The 24,826-nt window shown below is 46.6% G+C and overlaps 1 protein-coding gene across 3 annotated transcripts in view; it reads left to right on the top strand.

Annotated features, from left to right (window-relative positions):
- HSD17B1 (hydroxysteroid 17-beta dehydrogenase 1) overlaps nucleotides 1-24,826 on the top strand; it is a 165,412-nt gene that overhangs the window by 69,979 nt on the left and 70,607 nt on the right. For all 3 annotated transcript variants that reach the window (XM_069634432.1, XM_069634433.1, XM_069634434.1), the window contains one exon: nucleotides 13,414-13,507. In XM_069634432.1, the coding sequence (XP_069490533.1) occupies nucleotides 13,414-13,507 (94 nt within the window). The remainder of the gene's footprint in view (nucleotides 1-13,413; nucleotides 13,508-24,826) is intronic.

Here is a 24,826-nt window from a genome sequence, read left to right as displayed (position 1 = left end):
ACACCATCGTTCTTGGTGGGTCTTATGGTGCAGATGGAAAAGGGCACATAGCATCGTTCCTTGTGGGTCTTACGGTGCAAATGGAAAAGTGCACATAGCATCGTTCCTGCTGGGTCTTACGGTGCAAATGGAAAAGGGCACATAGCATCGTTCCTGGTGGGTCTTACGGTGCAGATGGAAAAGGGCACATAGCATCGTTGCTGGTGGGTCTTATGGTGCAGATGGAAAAGGGCACATAGCATCGTTCCTGGTGGGTCTTACGGTGCGAATAGAAAAGGGCACAGCACAAATGGAAAAGGGCACATAGCATCTTTCCTGATAGGTCTTACGGTGCAAATGGAAAAGGGCACATAGCATCGTTCCTGGTGGGTCTTACGGTGCGGATGGAAAAGGGCACATAGCATTGTTCCTGGTGGGTCTTACAGTACAAATGGAAAAGGGCACATAGCATCGTTCCTGGTGGGTCTTACGGAGCAGATGGAAAAGGGCACATAGCATTGTTCCTGGTGGGTCTTATGGTGCAGATGGAAAAGGGCACATAGCATCGCTCCTGGTGGGTCTTACGGTGCAGATGGAAAAGGGCACATAGCATCATTCCTGGTGGGTCTTATGGTGCAGATGGAAAAGGGCACATAGCATCGTTCCTAGTGGGTCTTATGGTGCGAATAGAAAAGGGCACATAGCATCGTTCCTGGTAGGTCATACGGTGCAAATGGAAAAGGGGACATAGCATCGTTCCTGGTGGGTTTCACGGTGCAGATGGAAAAGGGCACATAGCATTGTTCCTGGTGGGTCTTACGGTGTGAATGGAAAAGGACACATAGCATCGTTCTTGGTGGGTCTTATGGTGCAGATGGAAAAGGGCACATAGCATCGTTCCTGGTGGGTCTTACGGTGCAAATGGAAAAGTGCACATAGCATCGTTCCTGGTGGGTCTTACGGTGCAGATGGAAAAGGGCACATAGCATCGTTGCTGGTGGGTCTTACGGTGCAGATGGAAAAGGGCACAGTGCAAATGGAAAAGGGCACATAGCATCTTTCCTGGTAGGTCTTACGGTGCAAATGGAAAAGGGCACATAGCATCGTTCCTGGTGGGTCTTACGGTGCGGATGGAAAAGGGCACATAGCATTGTTCCTGGTGGGTCTTACGGTGCGAATGGAAAAGGGCACAGTGCAAATGGAAAAGGGCACATAGCATCGCTCCTGGTGGGTCTTACGGTGCAGATGGAAAAGAGCACATAGCATTGTTCCTGGTGGGTCTTACGGTGCAAATAGAAAAGGGCACATAGCATCGTTCCTGGTAGGTCATACGGTGCAAATGGAAAAGGGGACATAGCATCGTTCCTGGTGGGTTTCACGGTGCAGATGGAAAAGGGCACATAGCATTATTCCTGGTGGGTCTTACGGTGTGAATGGAAAAGGATAGATAGCATCGTTCTTGGTGGGTTTTATGGTGCAGATGGAAAAGGGCACATAGCATCGTTCCTGGTGGGTCTTACAGTGTGAATGGAAAAGTGCACATAGCATCGTTCCTGCTGGGTCTTACGGTGCAAATGGAAAAGGGCACATAGCATCGTTCCTGGTGGGTTTCACGGTGCAGATGGAAAAGGGCACATAGCATTGTTCCTGGTGGGTCTTACGGTGTGAATGGAAAAGGACACATAGCATCGTTCCTGCTGGGTCTTACGGTGCAAATGGAAAAGGGCACATAGCATCGTTCCTGGTGGGTCTTACGGTGCAGATGGAAAAGGGCACATAGCATCGTTGCTGGTGGGTCTTACGGTGCAGATGGAAAAGGGCACCTAGCATCGTTCCTGGTGGGTCTTACGGTGCAAATGGAAAAGGGCACAGTGCAAATGGAAAAGGGCACATAGCATCTTTCATGATAGGTCTTACGGTGCAAATGGAAAAGGGCACATAGCATCGTTCCTGGTGGGTCTTACGGTGCGGATGGAAAAGGGCACATAGCATTGTTGCTGGTGGGTCTTATGGTGCAGATGGAAAAGGGCACATAGCATCGTTCCTGGTCGGTCTTACAGTGCAAATGGAAAAGGGCACATAGCATCGTTCCTGGTGGGTCTTACGGAGCAGATGGAAAAGGGCACATAGCATTGTTCCTGGTGGGTCTTATGGTGCAGATGGAAAAGGGCACATAGCATCGCTCCTGGTGGGTCTTACGGTGCAGATGGAAAAGGGCACATAGCATCGTTCCTGGTGGGTCTTATGGTGCAGATGGAAAAGGGCACATAGCATCGTACCTAGTGGGTCTTACGGTGCGAATAGAAAAGGGCACATAGCATCGTTCCTGGTAGGTCATACGGTGCAAATGGAAAAGGGGACATAGCATCGTTCCTGGTGGGTTTCACGGTGCAGATGGAAAAGGGCACATAGCATTGTTCCTGGTGGGTCTTACGGTGTGAATGGAAAAGGACACATAGCATCGTTCTTGGTGGGTCTTATGGTGCAGATGGAAAAGGGCACATAGCATCGTTCCTGGTGGGTCTTACGGTGCAAATGGAAAAGTGCACATAGCATCGTTCCAGCTGGGTCTTACGGTGCAAATGGAAAAGGGCACATAGCATCGTTCCTGCTGGGTCTTACGGTGCAAATGGAAAAGGGCACATAGCATCGTTCCTGGTGGGTCTTACGGTGCAGATGGAAAAGGGCACATAGCATCGTTGCTGGTGGGTCTTACGGTGCAGATGGAAAAGGGCACATAGCATCGTTCCTGGTGGGTCTTACGGTGCGAATGGAAAAGGGCACAGTGCAAATGGAAAAGGGCACATAGCATCTTTCCTGGTAGGTCTTACGGTGCAAATGGAAAAGGGCACATAGCATCGTTCCTGGTGGGTCTTACGGTGCGGATGGAAAAGGGCACATAGCATCGTTGCTGGTGGGTCTTATGGTGCGGATGGAAAAGGGCACATAGCATCGTTCCTGGTGTGTCTTACGGTGCGGATGGAAAAGGGCACATAGCATTGTTGCTGGTGGGTCTTATGGTGCAGATGGAAAAGGGCACATAGCATTGTTCCTGGTGGGTCTTACGGTGCAAATGGAAAAGGGCACATAGCATCGTTCCTGGTGGGTCTTACGGTGCAAATGGAAAAGTGCACATAGCATCGTTCCTGGTGGGTCTTACGGTGCAAATGGAAAAGGGCACATAGCATCGTTCCTGGTGGGTCTTACGGTGCGGATGGAAAAGGGCACATAGCATCGTTGCTGGGGGGTCTTACGGTGCAGATGGAAAAGGGCACATAGCATCGTTCCTGGTGGGTCTTACGGTGCAAATGGAAAAGGGCACATAGCATCGTTCCTGGTGGGTCTTACGGTGCAAATGGAAAAGTGCACATAGCATCGTTCCTGGTGGGTCTTACGGTGCAAATGGAAAAGTGCACATAGCATCGTTCCTGCTGGGTCTTACGGTGCAAATGGAAAAGGGCACATAGCATCGTTCCTGGTGGGTCTTACGGTGCAGATGGAAAAGGGCACATAGCATCGTTGCTGGTGGGTCTTACGGTGCAGATGGAAAAGGGCACATAGCATCGTTCCTGGTGGGTCTTACGGTGCGAATGGAAAAGGGCACAGTGCAAATGGAAAAGGGCACATAGCATCTTTCCTGGTAGGTCTTACGGTGCAAATGGAAAAGGGCACATAGCATCGTTCCTGGTGGGTCTTACGGTGCGAATGGAAAAGGGCACATAGCATTGTTGCTGGTGGGTCTTATGGTGCAGATGGAAAAGGGCACATAGCATCGTTCCTGGTGGGTCTTACAGTGCAAATGGAAAAGGGCACATAGCATCGTTCCTGGTGGGTCTTACGGAGCAGATGGAAAAGGGCACATAGCATTGTTCCTGGTGGGTCTTATGGTGCAGATGGAAAAGGGCACATAGCATCGCTCCTGGTGGGTCTTACGGTGCAGATGGAAAAGGGCACATAGCATCGTTCCTGGTGGGTCTTATGGTGCAGATGGAAAAGGGCACATAGCATCGTTCCTGGTGGGTCTTACGGTGCGAATAGAAAAGGGCACATAGCATCGTTCCTGGTAGGTCATACGGTGCAAATGGAAAAGGGGACATAGCATCGTTCCTGGTGGGTTTCACGGTGCAGATGGAAAAGGGCACATAGCATTATTCCTGGTGGGTCTTACGGTGTGAATGGAAAAGGACACATAGCATCGTTCTTGGTGGGTCTTATGGTGCAGATGGAAAAGGGCACATAGCATCGTTCCTGGTGGGTCTTACGGTGCAGATGGAAAAGGGCACATAGCATCGTTGCTGGTGGGTCTTACGGTGCAGATGGAAAAGGGCACATAGCATCGTTCCTGGTGGGTCTTACGGTGCGAATGGAAAAGGGCAGAGCGCAAATGGAAAAGGGCACATAGCATCTTTCCTGGTAGGTCTTACGGTGCAAATGGAAAAGGGCACATAGCATTGTTCCTGGTGGGTCTTACGGTGCGGATGGAAAAGGGCACATAGCATTGTTGCTGGTGGGTCTTATGGTGCAGATGGAAAAGGGCACATAGCATCGTTCCTGGTGGGTCTTACAGTGCAAATGGAAAAGGGCACATAGCATCGTTCCTGCTGGGTCTTACGGAGCAGATGGAAAAGGGCACATAGCATTGTTCCTGGTGGGTCTTATGGTGCAGATGGAAAAGGGCACATGGCATCGCTCCTGGTGGGTCTTACGGTGCAGATGGAAAAGGGCACATAGCATCGTTCCTGGTGGGTCTTATGGTGCAGATGGAAAAGGGCACATAGCATCGTTCCTGGTGGGTCTTACAGTGCGAATAGAAAAGGGCACATAGCATCGTTCCTGGTAGGTCATACGGTGCAAATGGAAAAGGGGACATAGCATTGTTCCTGGTGGGTTTCACGGTGCAGATGGAAAAGGGCACATAGCATTGTTCCTGGTGGGTCTTACGGTGTGAATGGAAAAGGACACAAAGGACACCATCGTTCTTGGTGGGTCTTATGGTGCAGATGGAAAAGGGCACATAGCATCGTTCCTTGTGGGTCTTACGGTGCAAATGGAAAAGTGCACATAGCATCGTTCCTGCTGGGTCTTACGGTGCAAATGGAAAAGGGCACATAGCATCGTTCCTGGTGGGTCTTACGGTGCAGATGGAAAAGGGCACATAGCATCGTTGCTGGTGGGTCTTATGGTGCAGATGGAAAAGGGCACATAGCATCGTTCCTGGTGGGTCTTACGGTGCGAATAGAAAAGGGCACAGCACAAATGGAAAAGGGCACATAGCATCTTTCCTGATAGGTCTTACGGTGCAAATGGAAAAGGGCACATAGCATCGTTCCTGGTGGGTCTTACGGTGCGGATGGAAAAGGGCACATAGCATTGTTCCTGGTGGGTCTTACAGTACAAATGGAAAAGGGCACATAGCATCGTTCCTGGTGGGTCTTACGGAGCAGATGGAAAAGGGCACATAGCATTGTTCCTGGTGGGTCTTATGGTGCAGATGGAAAAGGGCACATAGCATCGCTCCTGGTGGGTCTTACGGTGCAGATGGAAAAGGGCACATAGCATCATTCCTGGTGGGTCTTATGGTGCAGATGGAAAAGGGCACATAGCATCGTTCCTAGTGGGTCTTATGGTGCGAATAGAAAAGGGCACATAGCATCGTTCCTGGTAGGTCATACGGTGCAAATGGAAAAGGGGACATAGCATCGTTCCTGGTGGGTTTCACGGTGCAGATGGAAAAGGGCACATAGCATTGTTCCTGGTGGGTCTTACGGTGTGAATGGAAAAGGACACATAGCATCGTTCTTGGTGGGTCTTATGGTGCAGATGGAAAAGGGCACATAGCATCGTTCCTGGTGGGTCTTACGGTGCAAATGGAAAAGTGCACATAGCATCGTTCCTGGTGGGTCTTACGGTGCAGATGGAAAAGGGCACATAGCATCGTTGCTGGTGGGTCTTACGGTGCAGATGGAAAAGGGCACATAGCATCGTTCCTGGTGGGTCTTACGGTGCGAATGGAAAAGGGCAGAGCGCAAATGGAAAAGGGCACATAGCATCTTTCCTGGTAGGTCTTACGGTGCAAATGGAAAAGGGCACATAGCATTGTTCCTGGTGGGTCTTACGGTGCGGATGGAAAAGGGCACATAGCATTGTTGCTGGTGGGTCTTATGGTGCAGATGGAAAAGGGCACATAGCATCGTTCCTGGTGGGTCTTACAGTGCAAATGGAAAAGGGCACATAGCATCGTTCCTGCTGGGTCTTACGGAGCAGATGGAAAAGGGCACATAGCATTGTTCCTGGTGGGTCTTATGGTGCAGATGGAAAAGGGCACATGGCATCGCTCCTGGTGGGTCTTACGGTGCAGATGGAAAAGGGCACATAGCATCGTTCCTGGTGGGTCTTATGGTGCAGATGGAAAAGGGCACATAGCATCGTTCCTGGTGGGTCTTACAGTGCGAATAGAAAAGGGCACATAGCATCGTTCCTGGTAGGTCATACGGTGCAAATGGAAAAGGGGACATAGCATTGTTCCTGGTGGGTTTCACGGTGCAGATGGAAAAGGGCACATAGCATTGTTCCTGGTGGGTCTTACGGTGTGAATGGAAAAGGACACAAAGGACACCATCGTTCTTGGTGGGTCTTATGGTGCAGATGGAAAAGGGCACATAGCATCGTTCCTTGTGGGTCTTACGGTGCAAATGGAAAAGTGCACATAGCATCGTTCCTGCTGGGTCTTACGGTGCAAATGGAAAAGGGCACATAGCATCGTTCCTGGTGGGTCTTACGGTGCAGATGGAAAAGGGCACATAGCATCGTTGCTGGTGGGTCTTATGGTGCAGATGGAAAAGGGCACATAGCATCGTTCCTGGTGGGTCTTACGGTGCGAATAGAAAAGGGCACAGCACAAATGGAAAAGGGCACATAGCATCTTTCCTGATAGGTCTTACGGTGCAAATGGAAAAGGGCACATAGCATCGTTCCTGGTGGGTCTTACGGTGCGGATGGAAAAGGGCACATAGCATTGTTCCTGGTGGGTCTTACAGTACAAATGGAAAAGGGCACATAGCATCGTTCCTGGTGGGTCTTACGGAGCAGATGGAAAAGGGCACATAGCATTGTTCCTGGTGGGTCTTATGGTGCAGATGGAAAAGGGCACATAGCATCGCTCCTGGTGGGTCTTACGGTGCAGATGGAAAAGGGCACATAGCATCATTCCTGGTGGGTCTTATGGTGCAGATGGAAAAGGGCACATAGCATCGTTCCTAGTGGGTCTTATGGTGCGAATAGAAAAGGGCACATAGCATAGTTCCTGGTAGGTCATACGGTGCAAATGGAAAAGGGGACATAGCATCGTTCCTGGTGGGTTTCACGGTGCAGATGGAAAAGGGCACATAGCATTGTTCCTGGTGGGTCTTACGGTGTGAATGGAAAAGGACACATAGCATCGTTCTTGGTGGGTCTTATGGTGCAGATGGAAAAGGGCACATAGCATCGTTCCTGGTGGGTCTTACGGTGCAAATGGAAAAGTGCACATAGCATCGTTCCTGGTGGGTCTTACGGTGCAGATGGAAAAGGGCACATAGCATCGTTGCTGGTGGGTCTTACGGTGCAGATGGAAAAGGGCACAGTGCAAATGGAAAAGGGCACATAGCATCTTTCCTGGTAGGTCTTACGGTGCAAATGGAAAAGGGCACATAGCATCGTTCCTGGTGGGTCTTACGGTGCGGATGGAAAAGGGCACATAGCATTGTTCCTGGTGGGTCTTACGGTGCGAATGGAAAAGGGCACAGTGCAAATGGAAAAGGGCACATAGCATCGCTCCTGGTGGGTCTTACGGTGCAGATGGAAAAGAGCACATAGCATTGTTCCTGGTGGGTCTTACGGTGCGAATAGAAAAGGGCACATAGCATCGTTCCTGGTAGGTCATACGGTGCAAATGGAAAAGGGGACATAGCATCGTTCCTGGTGGGTTTCACGGTGCAGATGGAAAAGGGCACATAGCATTATTCCTGGTGGGTCTTACGGTGTGAATGGAAAAGGATAGATAGCATCGTTCTTGGTGGGTTTTATGGTGCAGATGGAAAAGGGCACATAGCATCGTTCCTGGTGGGTCTTACAGTGTGAATGGAAAAGTGCACATAGCATCGTTCCTGCTGGGTCTTACGGTGCAAATGGAAAAGGGCACATAGCATCGTTCCTGGTGGGTCTTACGGTGCAGATGGAAAAGGGCACATAACATTGTTGCTGGTGGGTCTTACGGTGCAGATGGAAAAGGGCACATAGCATCATTCCTGGTGGGTCTTACGGTGCGAATGAAAAAGGGCACGGTGCAAATGGAAAAGGGCACATAGCATCTTTCCTGGTAGGTCTTACGGTGCAAATGGAAAAGGGCACATAGCATCGTTCCTGGTGGGTCTTACGGTGCGGATGGAAAAGGGCACATAGCATCATTCCTGGTGGGTCTTATGGTGCAGATGGAAAAGGGCACATAGCATTGTTCCGTGTGGGTCTTACGGTGCAGATGGAAAAGGGCACATAGCTTCGTTGCTGGTGGGTCTTATGGTGCAGATGGAAATGGGCACATAGCATCGTTCTTGGTGGGGCTACGGTGCGAATCGAAAAGGGCACATAGCATTGTTCCTGGTGGGTCTTATGGTGCAGATGGAAAAGGGCACATAGCCTCGTTTCTTGTGGGTCTTACGGTGAGAATGGAAAAGGGCACATAGCATCGTTCCTGGTGGGTCTTACGGTGCAGATGGAAAAACGCACATAGCATTGTTCCTGGTGGGTCTTACGGTGCGAATGGAAAAGGGCACACAGCATCGTTCCTGGTGGGTCTTACGGTGCAGATGGAAAAGGGCATATAGCATTGTTCCTGGTGGGTTTTACAGTGCAAATGGAAAAGGGCACATGGCATCGTTCCTGGTGGGTCTTCCAGTGCAGATGGAAAAGGGCACATAGCATCGTTCCTGGTGGGTCTTACGGTGCAGACGCATTGCCTGTGCACCAAGCCTTTTTTCCACGGTTCACTATTTTATGGCACTCTACCAAGTGTCCACTTTGGCTCGTGGGCTCTGGGTTTTGTATTACGATAAAAAGCACACATTGTCAGGATCAATTTGCATGATTGTACCATTTAAGCTGTTTCCTGGTAATATTAAGCATGACGTTTTCATGTGAATAGAGAAGCCAGGCACAAAGATTGTGTAAACATGGTTCTTTTTGTAATGTGTGCTTAGTGTAGGCAGGCACACATATAAGGGAAGCATCAGTGCTACATGCAAGGGACTCCAGTTAGGTCAATGTTTATTTTTTTATTTTTTATTTTGCAATATAGTTTACAAGAAACCTTTCAGCCATTTACAATAGTAAACGTTAAAAATGTGCATATCAACATGCAATACAATTGTGAAATATAATAAGAAAGACAGACACATTTACATAGCCTAACTAGACAATAGATACGAAAATAAATTGGCGAGCAATTGGCCACGCAATTTGCTATCAACATACAGGGTTAGGTGAATTGTTTTCCTCCAGGTCTTTTGTTGATTTTCCTTTTTTACCATACCCTCAGACCTCCTGAAGGAACTACATGCTTCTTTTATCCAGATCTGCCAACCTATTAAAAAGTTATTTATTTATGTACATGGGGTATATAAAGCGTGAAGCTAGCTGGGAGGCCTCAGAGCACTGTACACAGGAGGGGCACCCAGGGGGTTACCAGTGGGGTACAGGTGCAGCTCAAGTAGCCAGAATGGGTATGGGGGAGTAGGACATTGGAGGGGCTCCAGAGAGAAGGGAGTAGGGTTGACTGGAGAGCTAAGAGCCTGGAGAGACATTCCTTGAAGAGTAGAGTCTTCAGGTCCTTCCTGATGTGTAGGATGGTAGGGGCCCATCTTATCTGTGTAATGGTGACTCATTCCCAAGATATGTTGCAGAGCAGGAAAGCCCTGCTTGCCAGTGCACTTCTCTATTTCAGTCTGGGAGCGCCGAGGCTTCTGGGAGTGTGCTGGCCTCTGGAGATGGCGAGTTTCTCGGCCACCTGTGGGCTGATTCTGAGGTGCATGCTAAATAAGAAAAGTGCTGTGTCTCACGAGAGAGACACTTTACCATGATGCAAAGGATTCTGAGCTAACCCGAGGGTAATAAATCAAGTCCGCCACTCCTGGAAAGCCTTGATTTATGGCATAGTAACATCCTTGCCAACCACTTCATGCATTAGTGTCTGACATTAATTGTATTCTAAAGCCAGAACATCCTTTCTGCGCCAACCTAAAGAGGGGTTCATTAACGGTACCTTTGGAGGTGCCGTTAAACTCCACTGCACACGTTTTCCCATTATAAATATAGCAGTTCTTAGACTGCAGCACCACTTTTCTAGTTTAATGAAAGCTTATGAAAACGTTCTTAAATTATAAAAGTGGCAGTCTTTTGGGAAATTCTGGCAATGCCTCTGGAGCACGTGTTTCCCCCACAATGAGAGAATTTAGCAGCTTTTGCTGCTGGAAAGCTGGACCTCTCCCCTCCAACAGTTCCACCCACCTCAGGATGATGGTGCTGGAAACTGAAGGGGCGAACGACGGCTTTCCACGCTATATTTAGCACGTGCTCCGAATCAGGCCCTCGGAGCGACGGAGTGGTGTTTTGGTTGAGACTGCTTTGTAGGGGGTGCAGGCTTGAACATATGTGCTTGAAGAGGTAGCCAGTGCATCTGCTTGAGGGTGGGGGTGCTGTGGCTGGATTTTCTTAGTCCTGTGCTGAAGTGTGCTGCAGTGTGCTGAGCAGCTTTCAAAGAGGCCAAGTTAAACAACATGAACCTTGGCTTGATGAAGCTCGTGCTGTGGAACTGCATCTAGCCCAGAGCTGGCCTGGGATGTGATTATGGAAAGAGAACGGAAACTATTGTTGGATTTATCCAAAGTTTCAAAAGCCTGGAAAGTGATTTAAAAAAATTAGCTTGTAACTACTGAGCGTTACCGCCGCATCATTGCTCATCACCCTGGCAACGACTACAGCGGCCCATCTACAAGCATGCGCACGAGGATTCATACTTGACATCTGCGCATGCGCACTAGCGCGACCAAGCGGCTCTTCTACAAGCATGCGCACGAGGCTTCCTATTTGCCGCCCACGCATGCGTAGCAGCTCGCGGGTTCCCCGTTTCCAACTCGCGCATGTTCTCTCAGATCCGGCGCACAGCTCTTCCAAGCGTTATACACCGGCTTCAGCAGTATTCCACCTGCTGACACGGGAAGCTGACGCCGCCTCCTCGCGCCCCTCCAGAGCTGATTCGAACTTCTCTGGACTCCCACTCCATTGCAGGTACCACAATGGCCCTGCCTCTCTCTTCTCCCGCAGCCCCACCCCCCAGTCCTCTTGCGAGATGTTTTCTGCACGGATGTGCATGGATAACATTAGACTCTCTCTCACATTTGTCCCTTTCCGCAGCGGCTTGTCCTGCATCCACACATCAGTGGTTGCACCACCTAGACGGCTGCTGCCATCGGTTTATATACCCGGAGCTCCACTTCTTTACGAGCTGCCTGCTGCAGGCTCACAGCACCCCCACGAGCCCTTGACTAGCTGATCTACATCAAAGCAGAAAATTAGGTAATTTTGCTCATGACAAATCAATGCTTGCCTTCACAGGTAGCATACTCTCTCGTGCAATCTCTTGCACTTATAGCATTCTATTTGCTCTGAACAATCATTTGTTCCCCTGTCTCTTTTTTTTCTCTTTTTTCCTATTTCTTAGACACATGCTCTGAGCTCAGCCTTGCTCTCCAGACCACTGCTGCAAGGTTCCATTCACCACAACGACATTGGATGTCGATCTCCATCACCCAACATTTTTTACAGGTCAGTTACTAGACAGCACAGGCCCACAAGCTAGAGTAAGTTTGCCACACTCTTCACCCCCAGGGGGTTTTTAAATTTGATTTTAGTACATGCTAGTATCTTGGTTTTTTGCCACAATACCGCAGTGTTTTATCTACAATAATAACGTCCTCACTTGATTCCCCCATTCAAGACCCTTGAAGAAGGCGTTCCACGCCGAAACGTCATGAGACCATCTTTCCATCAGGACCAATCACGCCCGTCCCCACACACCATCTGATAAATATCTAGACGTAGACCAAAGACTTGGTTATCTCCCCAAAATATCCAGTACAACATTGGAAACAACCATCAGGATGTTTTTTTGTGAAGACTAAACTCCGGTTCACAAACTACAATTTCACGTTCTATGTGTTTCTTTGTACATAATTGCTGCAAAATTACTCTGCTTCTATGTACATGTTTTAGCAAATTTATGACCATGTTTTGAGAATTTGAATTGTGGCTTCAGTCTGCTCTTTATTTGTTCTCTTTTCAATATGTCTGCCAACTTTTAGGCAAGTGTTGTTCAAAAAAACTATTTAACACTATGGGAAACTAAACCCAGATTTTTTGTGACACCAGCTGAATAAATAAGCCAATAGTCACCTGTGATATTCCTTTTTTGTATTCCTGCACTTAACAACTATGAGTACACAGCTCCTCTGATACTTAGCGTGCGAAATGTTAAAATCTTTGCAGCAAATAGAAATGTAAAGAACAATTGTTATAAATATATGTGGCAGGTCGCCACCCCTTTTTTTCAAATGTAAGAGAAAGGGCAACCGCCATGCAAGCCTAAAGGGATAGCACATTTAGTTCAAAAGAACAACTGCTAGAACGTTAGCATGTGCCTTAGATGCGGGGTGGACTGGCCTATAGGGAACTCTGGAGATTTCCTGCTAGGCCTCTGCACCCTGGGCAGGGGTGGACTGGCCTATAGGGACCTCTGGAGATATCCTGCTAGGCCTCTGCACCCTGGGCAGGGGTGGACTGGCCTATAGGGACCTCTGGAGATTTCCTGCTAGGCCTCTGCATCCTGGGCAGGGGTGGACTGGCCTATAGGGACCTCTGGAGATATCCTGCTAGGCCTCTGCACCCTGGGCAGGGGTGGACTGGCCTATAGTGAACTCTGGAGATTTCCTGCTAGGCATCTGCACCTTTGGCCCCTTCTGTGTGGTCACCTATTTTATTTCCAAATGTTCCCATAGGAAAAGGGTTGGCTTGCTGAAAATGTGTAATATGGAGCCACTTTTACAATTATTCCCAGTGCCTCTTTTCGTTCCCAGTCCAAGATGGCAATCAGAATGCCGCTGTGCGTGGCACTTTACACACCATAAATGTATATATATATAAATTGCTCCACACGTTTATTCCACACTAACTGTCTCTATGGTGCTGTACTATCCCTGCTGCCTCTCTACCCAATTCAGCACCTCAGTTTAAGAACCTGCCATGAATTATCGAATTCAGTAATTTGGCTTCTTAGGAGCAGTCTGTCAATGAGGTGCCTTGTGTCCTCGGGGGCTCTAGTGACGGTCCGCCTTTTGTCTACCTCAGGTGTTCCCTTCAATGACGTATACTGCGCAAGCAAGTTTGCCGTCGAGGGCCTATGTGAGAGCCTGGCTATCGTACTCCAGCACTTCAACATTCAGTAAGTAAACCATTGTGGGGACTAATTGTGGAAAAGAATCGGAAATGAAACGTGGAATCTAGGTAAGACCTTCCTTTCTGCCTTACTGCAAGCGAGGGGCACGCACCAACCATCCCAACCGTCACCCCAACGTTCCATTATCCAGCAATCACTAGAACATTCCCGAACTAGGGTGATGGCCATGCTGCAGCTTATAGACACATAGAATCAATGGATGGAAGGTCTGGAATCAACCTCAACCACACCCACTGGCACTACTATTGGCCGCTTCCATCCCGCCATTTTCTAGTCTATCGGTTCCATTACAGGAGAGGACCAGTCATATGCAAATCAGTCTGGCCTGCCAGTGATGGTGCAGTGCAGCAGGAACTGCCAGGCGAGGCCACCTTAACATGAAAATGCTAGCAAAGCAAGGCAGGTTTCAACCCTGTTGTATTTGTATTGATTAGATATAGGTGATACTTCTTCTATCAGCAACACTTTGCAATACTGACCATATAGAGTGAAGCTTTCCTATAGAAGGCAGCTTTACAAGGGTAGTATACGAGTCATTATGGCAAAAGGAGTAGGTGATTGGAGTAGCCAGATTGGTACATAGAATTGGGTCGATGCAGACTGGCACACGCTTAGCGGCCCTCATTATTGAGGTGCCGCTTAATTGCTTAGGCACAGCTTCTGTTGGTGGCATGACTGTTTTGCACACTGATGGTCCCTTTCTTTAATGGCCCAGACGGCCCACCAAACAAAGGAATGGAGTAGGTAAAGAGCAATGCCAGTGGTTATTATTAAATCACAGCTTTACATGCATCTCTTTTGGTGTCTGCAAGGCCACAGATTATGCATCATCAATTCAATGTGGAAACATCTGTCTGAAGAACCTTTGTGGAAATAATGTTACATTTCCCAATCTTTTAATTTCCCCGCCATGCCCTGTATGGGTGATCTTCCCAATCCTCTGTGCTTACCCCCCGCCTACCCGATGCCTTGCCCTATTTTCTGATGTTGTTTGTTAACCTTTTAGCCCCTTGCCTTTTGCTCCATCTGTTTTAGGTCGATCTTGTTCCGGTCGACCTTATTATCAAAGATGTTATTGAAAAAAACGCCATTGACGCCGTTAACCCTTAACGCCTGATTCACACTTTAACGCCTTCTTTTTGCAGGCGTTAAAGTCCAAGGCCCTCATTACAACCTTGGCGGAGGACCATGGTGCTATTAGCACCATGGTCCATGCCGCTAAGGTTATGTTTCCGCCATGGTGGATGGCGGAATTACCGCCCCATTACAAGGTGAGTGGGGCGGTAATTCCCCATTCACCAATGGCCCCTTCCCCATTCCCATTTTTGCCCTATAGCAGCACCGTATGTAAAAACAGAGCTGCAAAATCCTCCGTCTACAGTACAGCACTCTGCTTACAAGAGAAGCCAAAGTCACTGGTGCGTCTATGAGCCTATATGTTCCCTTCAGAGTTTTGCATTACCTAACAGGTGCATTCTGGATGTGACTTTTAGGAGCATAGATTCCTTTCCTTACTTGGGGGTTCTTTAACATTAAGACCTCATAAAAACCAAAGATTTAAAACTTAGACCTGCTAGATCATTAGAAAAAGGTGGTAAAATTGGCAAATTGAATAATAAAAAGGTGGTTATACTTCTAAAAAAAAGGAGAGGAAATTAAACTAATGATCATGAAGACTAGGTGACCTCTGTATACCATTTATACCTCCAGTCCTGATAAATGTGACCATTAGTTAAGAAGGATATATGTAATTTTTGTGTTTACAAAAATTTAGATTCCAAAAATTCTGAATTCGAAATTTTCGTAAAGGAAAAAATCCTGCACATTGCCACCACCCGCCATCTCTTCTCCCTCCACCCCTAACCGTTAATACCGCCATACTTACCCCAGGCACATTACTTACCTGTACTCTTACTCGCACCCCGCAATGGGAGTTCCACCTTCCCATTGAGAGGCGGAACTTCTGCCGCAGCGTCCTTTTCTTTTTTTTAAAAAAAAATCTTGATTTGTCCCCGCTTTCCTTTATGGATGCAGAGGACATCCCCACTACCCCCGGATTAGCATAATGCCAAACAAGGGGAGCAGGGGACTCCCCCATAACCTCTGTCCCCTTATTCGACATTTTTTCATTTTGTTTTTTTGTTCATGCCAAATGCTGCATTTTCTGCTGTTCGTTTTTTTCTCTCAATGTTTTCTGTGGATTCCAGTTAAAAAACATAATAGTTACTAAGATGAGCAACTCCAAGTATGTACACAAAACAAAAGTCCAACATACACATTGCAACAACAAAACATTAATTAGTACATAAAAAAAAAACACCACATAGGAATACAGATATGTCCAACTGCCCTTATTTGTGTCTTCACTGGTCTTACATGGTTCTGTCGCTCCAACAAAACCTAAATGTATTGGACATTCATCACGGGCTAAATGTTGGGAGCAATGTGATGAAGTGATGAAGGACACTCGTATGAGTACAGCAAAACGGCTTCCAAACAGACTTTAAAGGGTTTCCATAATCTAAATGTGGGGGAAATCTGGCCCCTTGATGCAAGAAAGAACCATCAACTCAAGAGATATGCACTGATAGCACGCTCTAATGCTGTTGCCAAAGTTGTTGTTGTTTTTTTTACTATAATACCTCCAGAGACAGTGACACCACTCCTGAAGAAAGTTCTGTAAAATGTTTAGAGAACTGAAACATGTCGAGTGCTTCCATCTAGAATAAACACTAGATTGACGACATAGTTACCTGAACGTGGGTTCCATAAACAGTGCAAGTCAGCAATTGCTCCCTGTGCTGGTTACTGAATCAACTACCCGTCAACTAGATAGATGCCACTAGATGGCGACAAAGTCAAAGTGTCACGACTATATTGTCAGGGCCTCATTACACGGACGGCGGTGGACCAAGGTGCTATTAGCACCTTGGTCCATGCCGGTAAAATACTGGCACCGCCTTGGTGGAAAGGGGAATTAATGCCCTATTCCAAGGTTGGTGGGGCGGTAATTCCTCCTTCCCCCATTGCCCTTCCCCATTCCCATTGTTGCCCCATAGGGCATAATGGGAATGGGGAACGTGCTAATTACGGCACCACAAATTGCGGTACCGTAATTAGCTCCCTCGTCCCGTTGCGGGTTGGTTTTTAACGCCTGCAAAAAGCAGGTGTTAAATTCTCCAACCCGCAAAGGGACCTCGTAGTAAGGCGGTAAGGGTTTACCGGTACCGGTAAAATACCGGTACCTGTAAACCCTTACCGCCTACTGTGTAATGAGGCCCTGTGTGTCTTTTTTTAAACAACGTATGATTGTTTATGTAAAGTGAAAGGGATTGGCCCATCGCTTTTTTAAGCTAATGTGTTTTTTTTCATTGAAACTGATTATTAAAATAAGATTGAATAGTTAATTCTTTACAGCGCCAATTTAATGAATGTTGACTGTAAGTTGTTGATAAGAGCTAACTACCTCCTATGTTTAATGCCATTGGCCCTCATTCCAACCCAGGCGTTAAGGGTTTAACGGCGCCATCGGCGCCGTTAACCCTTAACGCCTGATTTCCACCTTAACGCCTGCTTTTAGCAGGCGTTAAGTACCAAGGCCCTAAGCGTCCTTGGCGCTAATTACCGCACCGTAATTTACGGTGCCATAATTAGCGCCTTCCCCACTCCCATTATGCCCTATGGGGCAAATATGGGAATGGGGAAGGGTAAATGGGGATTGGGGATTTACCGCCCCACTCACCTTGGAATGGGGCGGTAAATCCGCCATCCACCATGGTGTAAACGGAGTTTACACCATGGTGGTAAAGTAGGGAACTTACCACCTGGGTTGGAATGAGGGCCAATATAAATAGAGATTCTGTATACATGGTGCGCCTGTGCTTTTTGTATACAGGATATGACTGCACTGCATGCTGTCGCTCAGTTTTCATTTTGCGTGCTGTGCTCTTTGTGTCCAAGGAGTTGTGAGGAATCATGGGATTTAGTCACATCTCCCAAGGGGGGAGCCCCTTCCTGTGATGCTAGGGAGGTGAGCCTGCTACACAACATTCCCCCTAGGGGTGGCGGTAAGCGGGACCTCACAGGGAGAGACTCCTCTTGTGAGAATAAAGACTCCATTTCCAATGAGAAACTCCCTTTGCATTATCCTCAAACACTCAATATAACCCTATGAGTTCGCAGACAAACAGACTCCTTTTACATATGTTATTGTAATGTAATGACAGAGGAAAAGTGTCTGCCTGGTACTGTGAAGAGTAAGAACATAGGAGTGATAAAGAATGCCTGTCTGTCAATCACTGAGATGAAGAAGCTTAAAGAAGTAATGAAGAGCATTGCTCCAACACAAAGAAAGGACTATCCTAAAAAGCTGGGGAAGCCCAGCATTGCGTAATAAAAGCAGGAGGACCAATAGAACATCAGAACGAGACCCTGAAATTATGAACCAGCTGCAGACACCAAACTGGTGACTCAGAGACAGCGCTGCTTCACTTGGCTCCAGGTGGCGGGAGAGAAGGAGTTCCCGTAGTGCACAAAGTGGAAAACCAAATGGAGGAAGTATTTCCCTCTATTCTTAATCCCACAGGGACATCCACAAAGGGGTAAGGAGAAACGCCAACCCTGAAGGTGCTTAACCTAAAGCACACCAATGAGAGACACAGGAAGTATATTTACAGATGGAGGAAACCAAAGCAAAGGAAAGAGAATTACATGGTGGTGTGAGAGGACCCAGGCACCCATACCCTCTACTAGCTGATACCACAAACAGACACAGAGGTGTGTCCAATGAAGTAGAGTGTGCGGACAGAAGAGCCGCCCCGATCGAAGACTCGAAGAGTCACATGCTGACACAGTGATGCATCCCCAGTACAACATAGGTAACAGGGGCAGCGGGAAACCCGCTGTGCAGGGCATGTTTGACGCATATGTACAAGTAAAGAGAAAATACAAACATATGTTTAGACAGGGCCTACTTGTCCCAGTGAGTAGCAAAATCATAGGAAGAGTTGGGATCACTCAGAAACTCAACATACTCGTTCCAGTGAATGGCCAGATCATAAGAAGATCAAGAGTCATATATGGACTCCACTTATTCATTTCAGTGTGGAGCTAAATAACCAAAAGAACGAGAGTTGTTGAAGTTCATCCTAAAGAAGATACCAGGGTTGTGAGGCTTAACCCATATTCAGACACTCAGTCAAGAATCAAAGAAAGCCCAGAGAGGAATGTGAAGAGTCAAGGGAACCAATATAAAAGGGCCGGACAAGCCCCTTGAGGGAACTGAAGGACTTATTATGATGGATAGCAAAAGGCTATCTGAAGATCCCATATCGAGGAGGACTTTGCTGAAAAGCAACCCAAGAGAAGGGAGCCATTCTCCTGATCTTTTGGTTGTGTAGTAATAGTGGTAGGGTTAGCATAGGTTAGTTTTGGATGGATGACAGACTTTCATTGTGGTCTTCACCATTGGCAACAAGCACCCCAATTTAATTATGTTAGGTAGGGAAACCCTTAGTATAGGCAAAGTTAAGCATTTTTCTTTATCATTTTCCAATAAACCTTTTGAAAATGGCACCTATTAGTCTGTCTCCTCCTTCTAACCTACCACAGAGTGTTGTTTATTTTTTTACGGAAGATACTGCCTCAGTATATCCTGGTTGCCCCTGTTCGGGTTTGTTAGTAGGATGCGGCTTTTTTGTAAATGCAGTGTGCTGAGGATCATTAGGTAGGCTCCGGAAACTCAGTAATTACTAAAACTTGGCAGGTATTGTGACAAATCCAGGTAATTTGTGCCCTCTCCATGAATCTATGTGTCACTGCGCCGCCCGTAAATAAGCGGATGAAAATGTTGATGCCAAATATGGCGTGGCACAGTGATCAGATAGATCACTTTGGCCGTGTCCCCTTCCTGACCCCCCCCACCAGCCCACCCCACTTACCTTTACGGCAGAACACTTCTGTGTGCGCCGCCTACACCCCACTGTCCATGCACTGAAGTGGGTCGGAGCTGACGCCAAAGGGTGCTTTTCTGTTTTTATTTATTATTTTTTTTTACTTTCTTGTCCCCCGCTTACCACAAGGATACCAGTGAGGCTGCTCAAATGTATTGGTGACCTGGGGCGTACCGACATGCATGTAAGCAAATAAATGCAACAAGAATATATGAATACCGACCATATAAAGCACAAAGGCAAAACCTCAACAAGTCTCCATGTATGAGATGTCAGTGTGGGGAACATTGGAGCAAGTATTACCCTAAACAAATAAACACTATTGAAATAAGTAATGAACACTATTGAAACAAGTACTACCCCAAGCAAATGAACACTTAAGAAATAAGTATATCAGCAGAACTTGAACACGTCCCCATGTATGAGATGTCGATTTGGGAAAATCTAGAACTACTAACACCTCAAGCAAATCAAGTAAAAGTGAAGTGATGCAACTGTGCTATATATATTAAAGGACAGTGAAAAACAAGAAGAAGTCCTGGTGAAAGGAGCACATCAGGCAGAGAAAACATAAGGGGAGTTACATTTCCTGGCAGGTGAGTATATCAGGTCCTCCACCCAAAGTATATGAAATCTATAAATCAATGTGGGAAAGATACCTGGCAGGAGAGTACACCAGGGACCTGAAGAGCCCGTAAGGTGATTTCTGGCAGGAGAGTATACCAGTCGATCGATTAAAGCTGTTTTTTGTTTGAATAAGATCTTTTCTGTTTGTGAACTCAATCCAAAGCTGGAACATATTGTTTGTCTAAGAACTTTTCTGAACTGAGTATAAACATTCTGAAGGAACTGTGGATTGAAAGAGACATACTTTTGCCATCCTTGAACTGTTGTTTGAAGGAAATACTTTTGAATTCCTTAAGGGATTGTGGTTTGGAAAAGACACTGTTGCCATTTCACTCAAATATCCAGGGGAAGCGAACTACCCTTTGGATCCAAGAATTTCTCCTTGGAAAATAAAGTTTTTTTGTTGACTTAATTTTTGTCAGGTTCTGTTTCACTAGTTTAGAAATGTGTGCTTGAGAGTGTTAGTTGTGTCCTCTTATGAAGTTGGTTTGGCCTTAACTTTCCTTTGCAGAGTGTGGAGAACCTCCCTAGACAAGATGGAGGTTCTCAACAAGCACCCTGAATGGCTGGATGCGCCAGAAGGGAGAACAATGAGCATTCTAAACTGCCTTTCATTATCTAAAACCCAGCTGAGAGGACATGTATTATGGTAACTCCAGTTTTTGAGGCATAGTGGATCCTTTTGAGCAGCAATCAGCAGAAACAGAGATTTAGGAGTCAAGTCACAGGAGCAGTTCAGGAGTCAGGCGGGGTCAGCAGGAGATATCATAGGAAGCCAGAAGCTAAGTGTTTTAACTTCAGTACTAAAAACTTTCATTCAGAATTGAACTTTTAAGCAACATAATTGTAAATATCTCAACAAGTTGTTGAAGACCTCGTTGTTGTAAATATTATACTTCCCAGGGCAATTTAAAGACTGATCTGCTAGTGAGCGTCTTGCTCAGTAGGTGTTTGAACTGTGATTTGACTTTTCTCTCTGAGCAGCGTGGGTGGTTGCTAGGATACGTGCTTGCGTGTGCCAGCTTTTTCCATCAGCTGTTTCTCAGTGCTCACGCTTACCGCCGTACGGTATGCACCTTCAGCTATGTACTTGGTATATATTTGCACTAGTGTTTATGCCTGTAATCTGGCAGTTAAACTAGTGCCCGTTCGCAGGGTATAGCGTTTTCATTTTTTTTTCGTTTCTCCTCATTAGCATTACTTGAATCTAGCAATTTTCTATAGAACGTATGGCGAAGGACTAAAAAGCTGAGCTTACTCTAGTATTAGGGTTTCTTATTTCGCTTGAGTGTCTTTTGGGTTCGGATGTCGGAATCCTTCGAGGAGTGTTGTGCGCATGCACGGTTCTACTAGTCGGTCATGTTTTCGGTAGGCGCTCATGCGTGGAACAGAAAAGTCATTTGAAGACATTGTGCGTGTGCGCAGTCACAGCAAGCTAATTAAAGACATACCACGCATTGCTGTAAAGTTGGTAATTATTTAAAGCCACACTCTTCTGACTCACCAGTAACCCTGCCCAAGTAGATGCTTCTCCAGATAGATAAGACAACATAAACGTATCATCAGTTGGGAAAATCTCTGGACGGCTGAGAAAGTGCAACTCACATTGTGTCAGAAATAACTGACATTTCTAAGAATCCCCTTGATAGCGTTCTGGCGCAGCCATGGCAACTGGCATCACCAAAGCCCTAATGCCTCCCATGGCCCCTACACTTCTGCTGGATGTTCGCTCCTCACCATCCCTTTCCAACTCCGAAGGAGACCCAGATCCCCGTGATACTTCATACTCCATCCTAACTCCTGCCTTCTGGATCCGGGTAACCTTTTCACTCAACTGTTCTACCTTTTGACGTCAATTCATATTTTCCTTATGGGCTATCCTTAACTCCTCCCGTAATTTCTTAATAATGGAACCTGAAGCCTCCATGGAAGTCTCGTCTGGGTTCATGACAGCTCAGACGGACTTAAACCTTTTGGCCTTTCATACTGTTAGGATGCCATGTCAGGTAGTTTAGAACGCCCCTCATCCTGCGATACATTGATAGATTTGGTTATTCAACTTGATTTTCGTTTAAGTGAGAAGAGGGCAGAGCGACAATGCTTTCAGGGTGATGTTAGGTTACCGGTTAGGATGGATCTGCCTAAGATGGAGGTGGTAAACAAGGAGGTTAGGGTTAAGGGAAATGATCAGCAGTCCATGGCTAGGAGTCCTTTAACAAAAGAAAAGAAGGGGAGAAGGAGAGATAATAATTTGTGTTTATACTGCGGAAGGAATGGTCACATTTTGTGAAACTGCCCTTTCACTCCCAAGAGGTTCCCCACAACACATTGCAGGCAGCAGTTACACATATCACAGTGAATTTATCCTTGATTCTGGAGACTGCAATTAAGGGAACAGGTCCTGTTATGATTGACTCAGGAGCGACTGGCAACTTTATGGACTGGGGTCTAGCTAAGGACCTAGGGCATCCCATTGTATTGAAGGAAGTGGTGGAGCAGGTCAGGGCGGTGGATGGAACGTCTCTTTCTTCAGGGCCAATCACTCATGAGACTGGGTTGCTAGTAATGGAATTGTCAGGCGATCACAGGGAGCTGATTTCTTTTGCATTGACGCCTCGCTTTTGAAGATTATTTTGGGTATGCCCTGGTTTACACTTCATAATCCTAGGATTGACTGGAGTGCTAGAACAGTGGAATTGTATTCTAGTTATTGTCAGGAGCATTGTTTCATTGGTTCTGTCCTGGAGAGAGATCTGAAACAGGTGGATTCAGTGTCATTTTCTTTTGGCTGAGAATGGGGCAACAGGTTAAGACATAGTAGCAGCATTGGGATATCTTCCACAATGTTATCAAGATTATTGGGATATTTTGGATGAGAAGGTGGCAGGGGAATTACCTCCTCATAGGCGGCATAGGCATTTGATTGTAAAATTGAGTTAGAGCCCGGGGTCATTTTGCCAAGTAGTAGGGTTTACGCTCTGACAGAGAAGGAAAATGATTATCTAAAGGAGTATCTAACAGACAATTTGGCTAAGGGGTTTATCCGTCATTCCCAGTCACCTGTAGCGTCCCCAATGTTTTTTGTGCCTAAGCCTGATGGTACTTTCAGAACTTGCATTAATTATAGAGCAGTTAATATAGTTACACTCAAGAACCAGCATCCACTCCCTCTTATCTCCGAGATGTTAAATCAGATCCAGAGAGCGACAGTTTTCTCAAAACTCAATCTGCATGGAGCATACCATCTGGCGCGGGTACAGGAAGGGGACGAGTGGAAGACGGCGTGCAAGACCAGGTTTGGTTTATACGAATATCAAGTGATGCCGTTTGTCTCTGCAATGCTCCTGCGGCATTTCAGTTTTTTATTGATGAAGTTCTTCTGGAATTTTTTGACATATTTGTCGTTGTTTATGTCAATGATATTTTAGTTTTTTCGTGGGATTTGGTTAAACATCAAGTTCATGTTCGCCAGGTTTCACAGAAACTTCGAGAGAACCACCTGTTTTCAAAATTGGAGAAAAGTCAATTCCATACAGACTTATTGGAATTTTGGGATTCATTATCTCTTTAAAGGGGTTGGAAATGAATCCATAAAAGGTGCAAGCAGTCTGTGATTGGCAAACACCTACTAAAGTAAAGGAGATACAGAGCTTCCTTGGGTTTGGTAACTTCTATAGGAGATTCATAGAAGGATTTTCCCATTTAATCTCTCCAATTACACGTCTTTTGAGAAAAGGTGTACATTTTGTTTGGAGTGAAGAAGCTGAGGAGGCTTTTCAGACTTTAGAAAAGGAAATTTATTTCTAGTATAATTTTCATCCATCCAGATCCTTCTAAACTTTTTTTTCTGGCGGCACATGCTTTGAATCTGGCCATGGGGGCTGTGCATTCAGAAAGGCATGAAGGTACAGAACAATTACATGAAGTAGCTTTTCTTTAAAAAAGATTTTCTTTGGCCGAGGAGAATTATACGATCTTAGATTGTAAACTTCTTGCAATCAAATCTACGTTTGAAGAGTGCAACATTTTCTTAAAGGAGTAAGGCATACTGTGACAGTTCTATCTGATCATCGACATTTGCTATTTCTGAAGACTTCAAAAACTTTGACACCACGACAACTTAGGTGGTCATTGTATTTTGCTGATTACGACTTTGTAGTAACTTTCAAACCTGGGAACTTAAATGGAAAGGCTGATGCGTTGTCACGTCAGTTTCCAGGGAGTGAGGTCAGGTCGGTTAATGAGCCTTCACCTTTAATTGCTCCAGGACGTTTCATTCTTGCAGGAACTCAGAAGGGTGGTGATGTTTTGGAGGAAGTTCGCAAATCTATGTCTTTGTCACAGATGGAAAATTGGGCACGTTTGCTCCCAGCATGCAATATAAGAGATTAATTGCCTTTTTTGAATGACAAACTTTATTTGCCCACAGTGGAATTACGAGAGAGAGTGCCTCATTATGACATCGGCGGTAGACGTGCTTATAATACAGGCATGGCTGCCACCGGTGTAATTTTTTTTCCGGCGCCCACGAATGGCCAATTGCCGGGTCATTAGGGCCCTGCGGGACCTGGTAATTGCCCATTTGCGGGCGCCGGAAAAAAGGTGGGCCCCATTCCAATTCCCATTCGGCCCCATAGGGCCGAATGGGAATGGGGAGGTTGAATGCACCGGCACTGTTTATAAAGGTGCTGGTGCATCCGACATGCTTTGCTCGCGGGTGCCTTTC

This window comes from Ambystoma mexicanum, chromosome 13 (assembly GCF_040938575.1).
Source record: "Ambystoma mexicanum isolate Mex_15411 chromosome 13, UKY_AmexF1_1, whole genome shotgun sequence".
NCBI classification, from domain to species: domain Eukaryota; kingdom Metazoa; phylum Chordata; class Amphibia; order Caudata; family Ambystomatidae; genus Ambystoma; species Ambystoma mexicanum.
The sequence above is the reverse complement of the archived record's forward strand: the minus strand, read 5'-3'. Positions and strand labels throughout refer to the sequence as shown.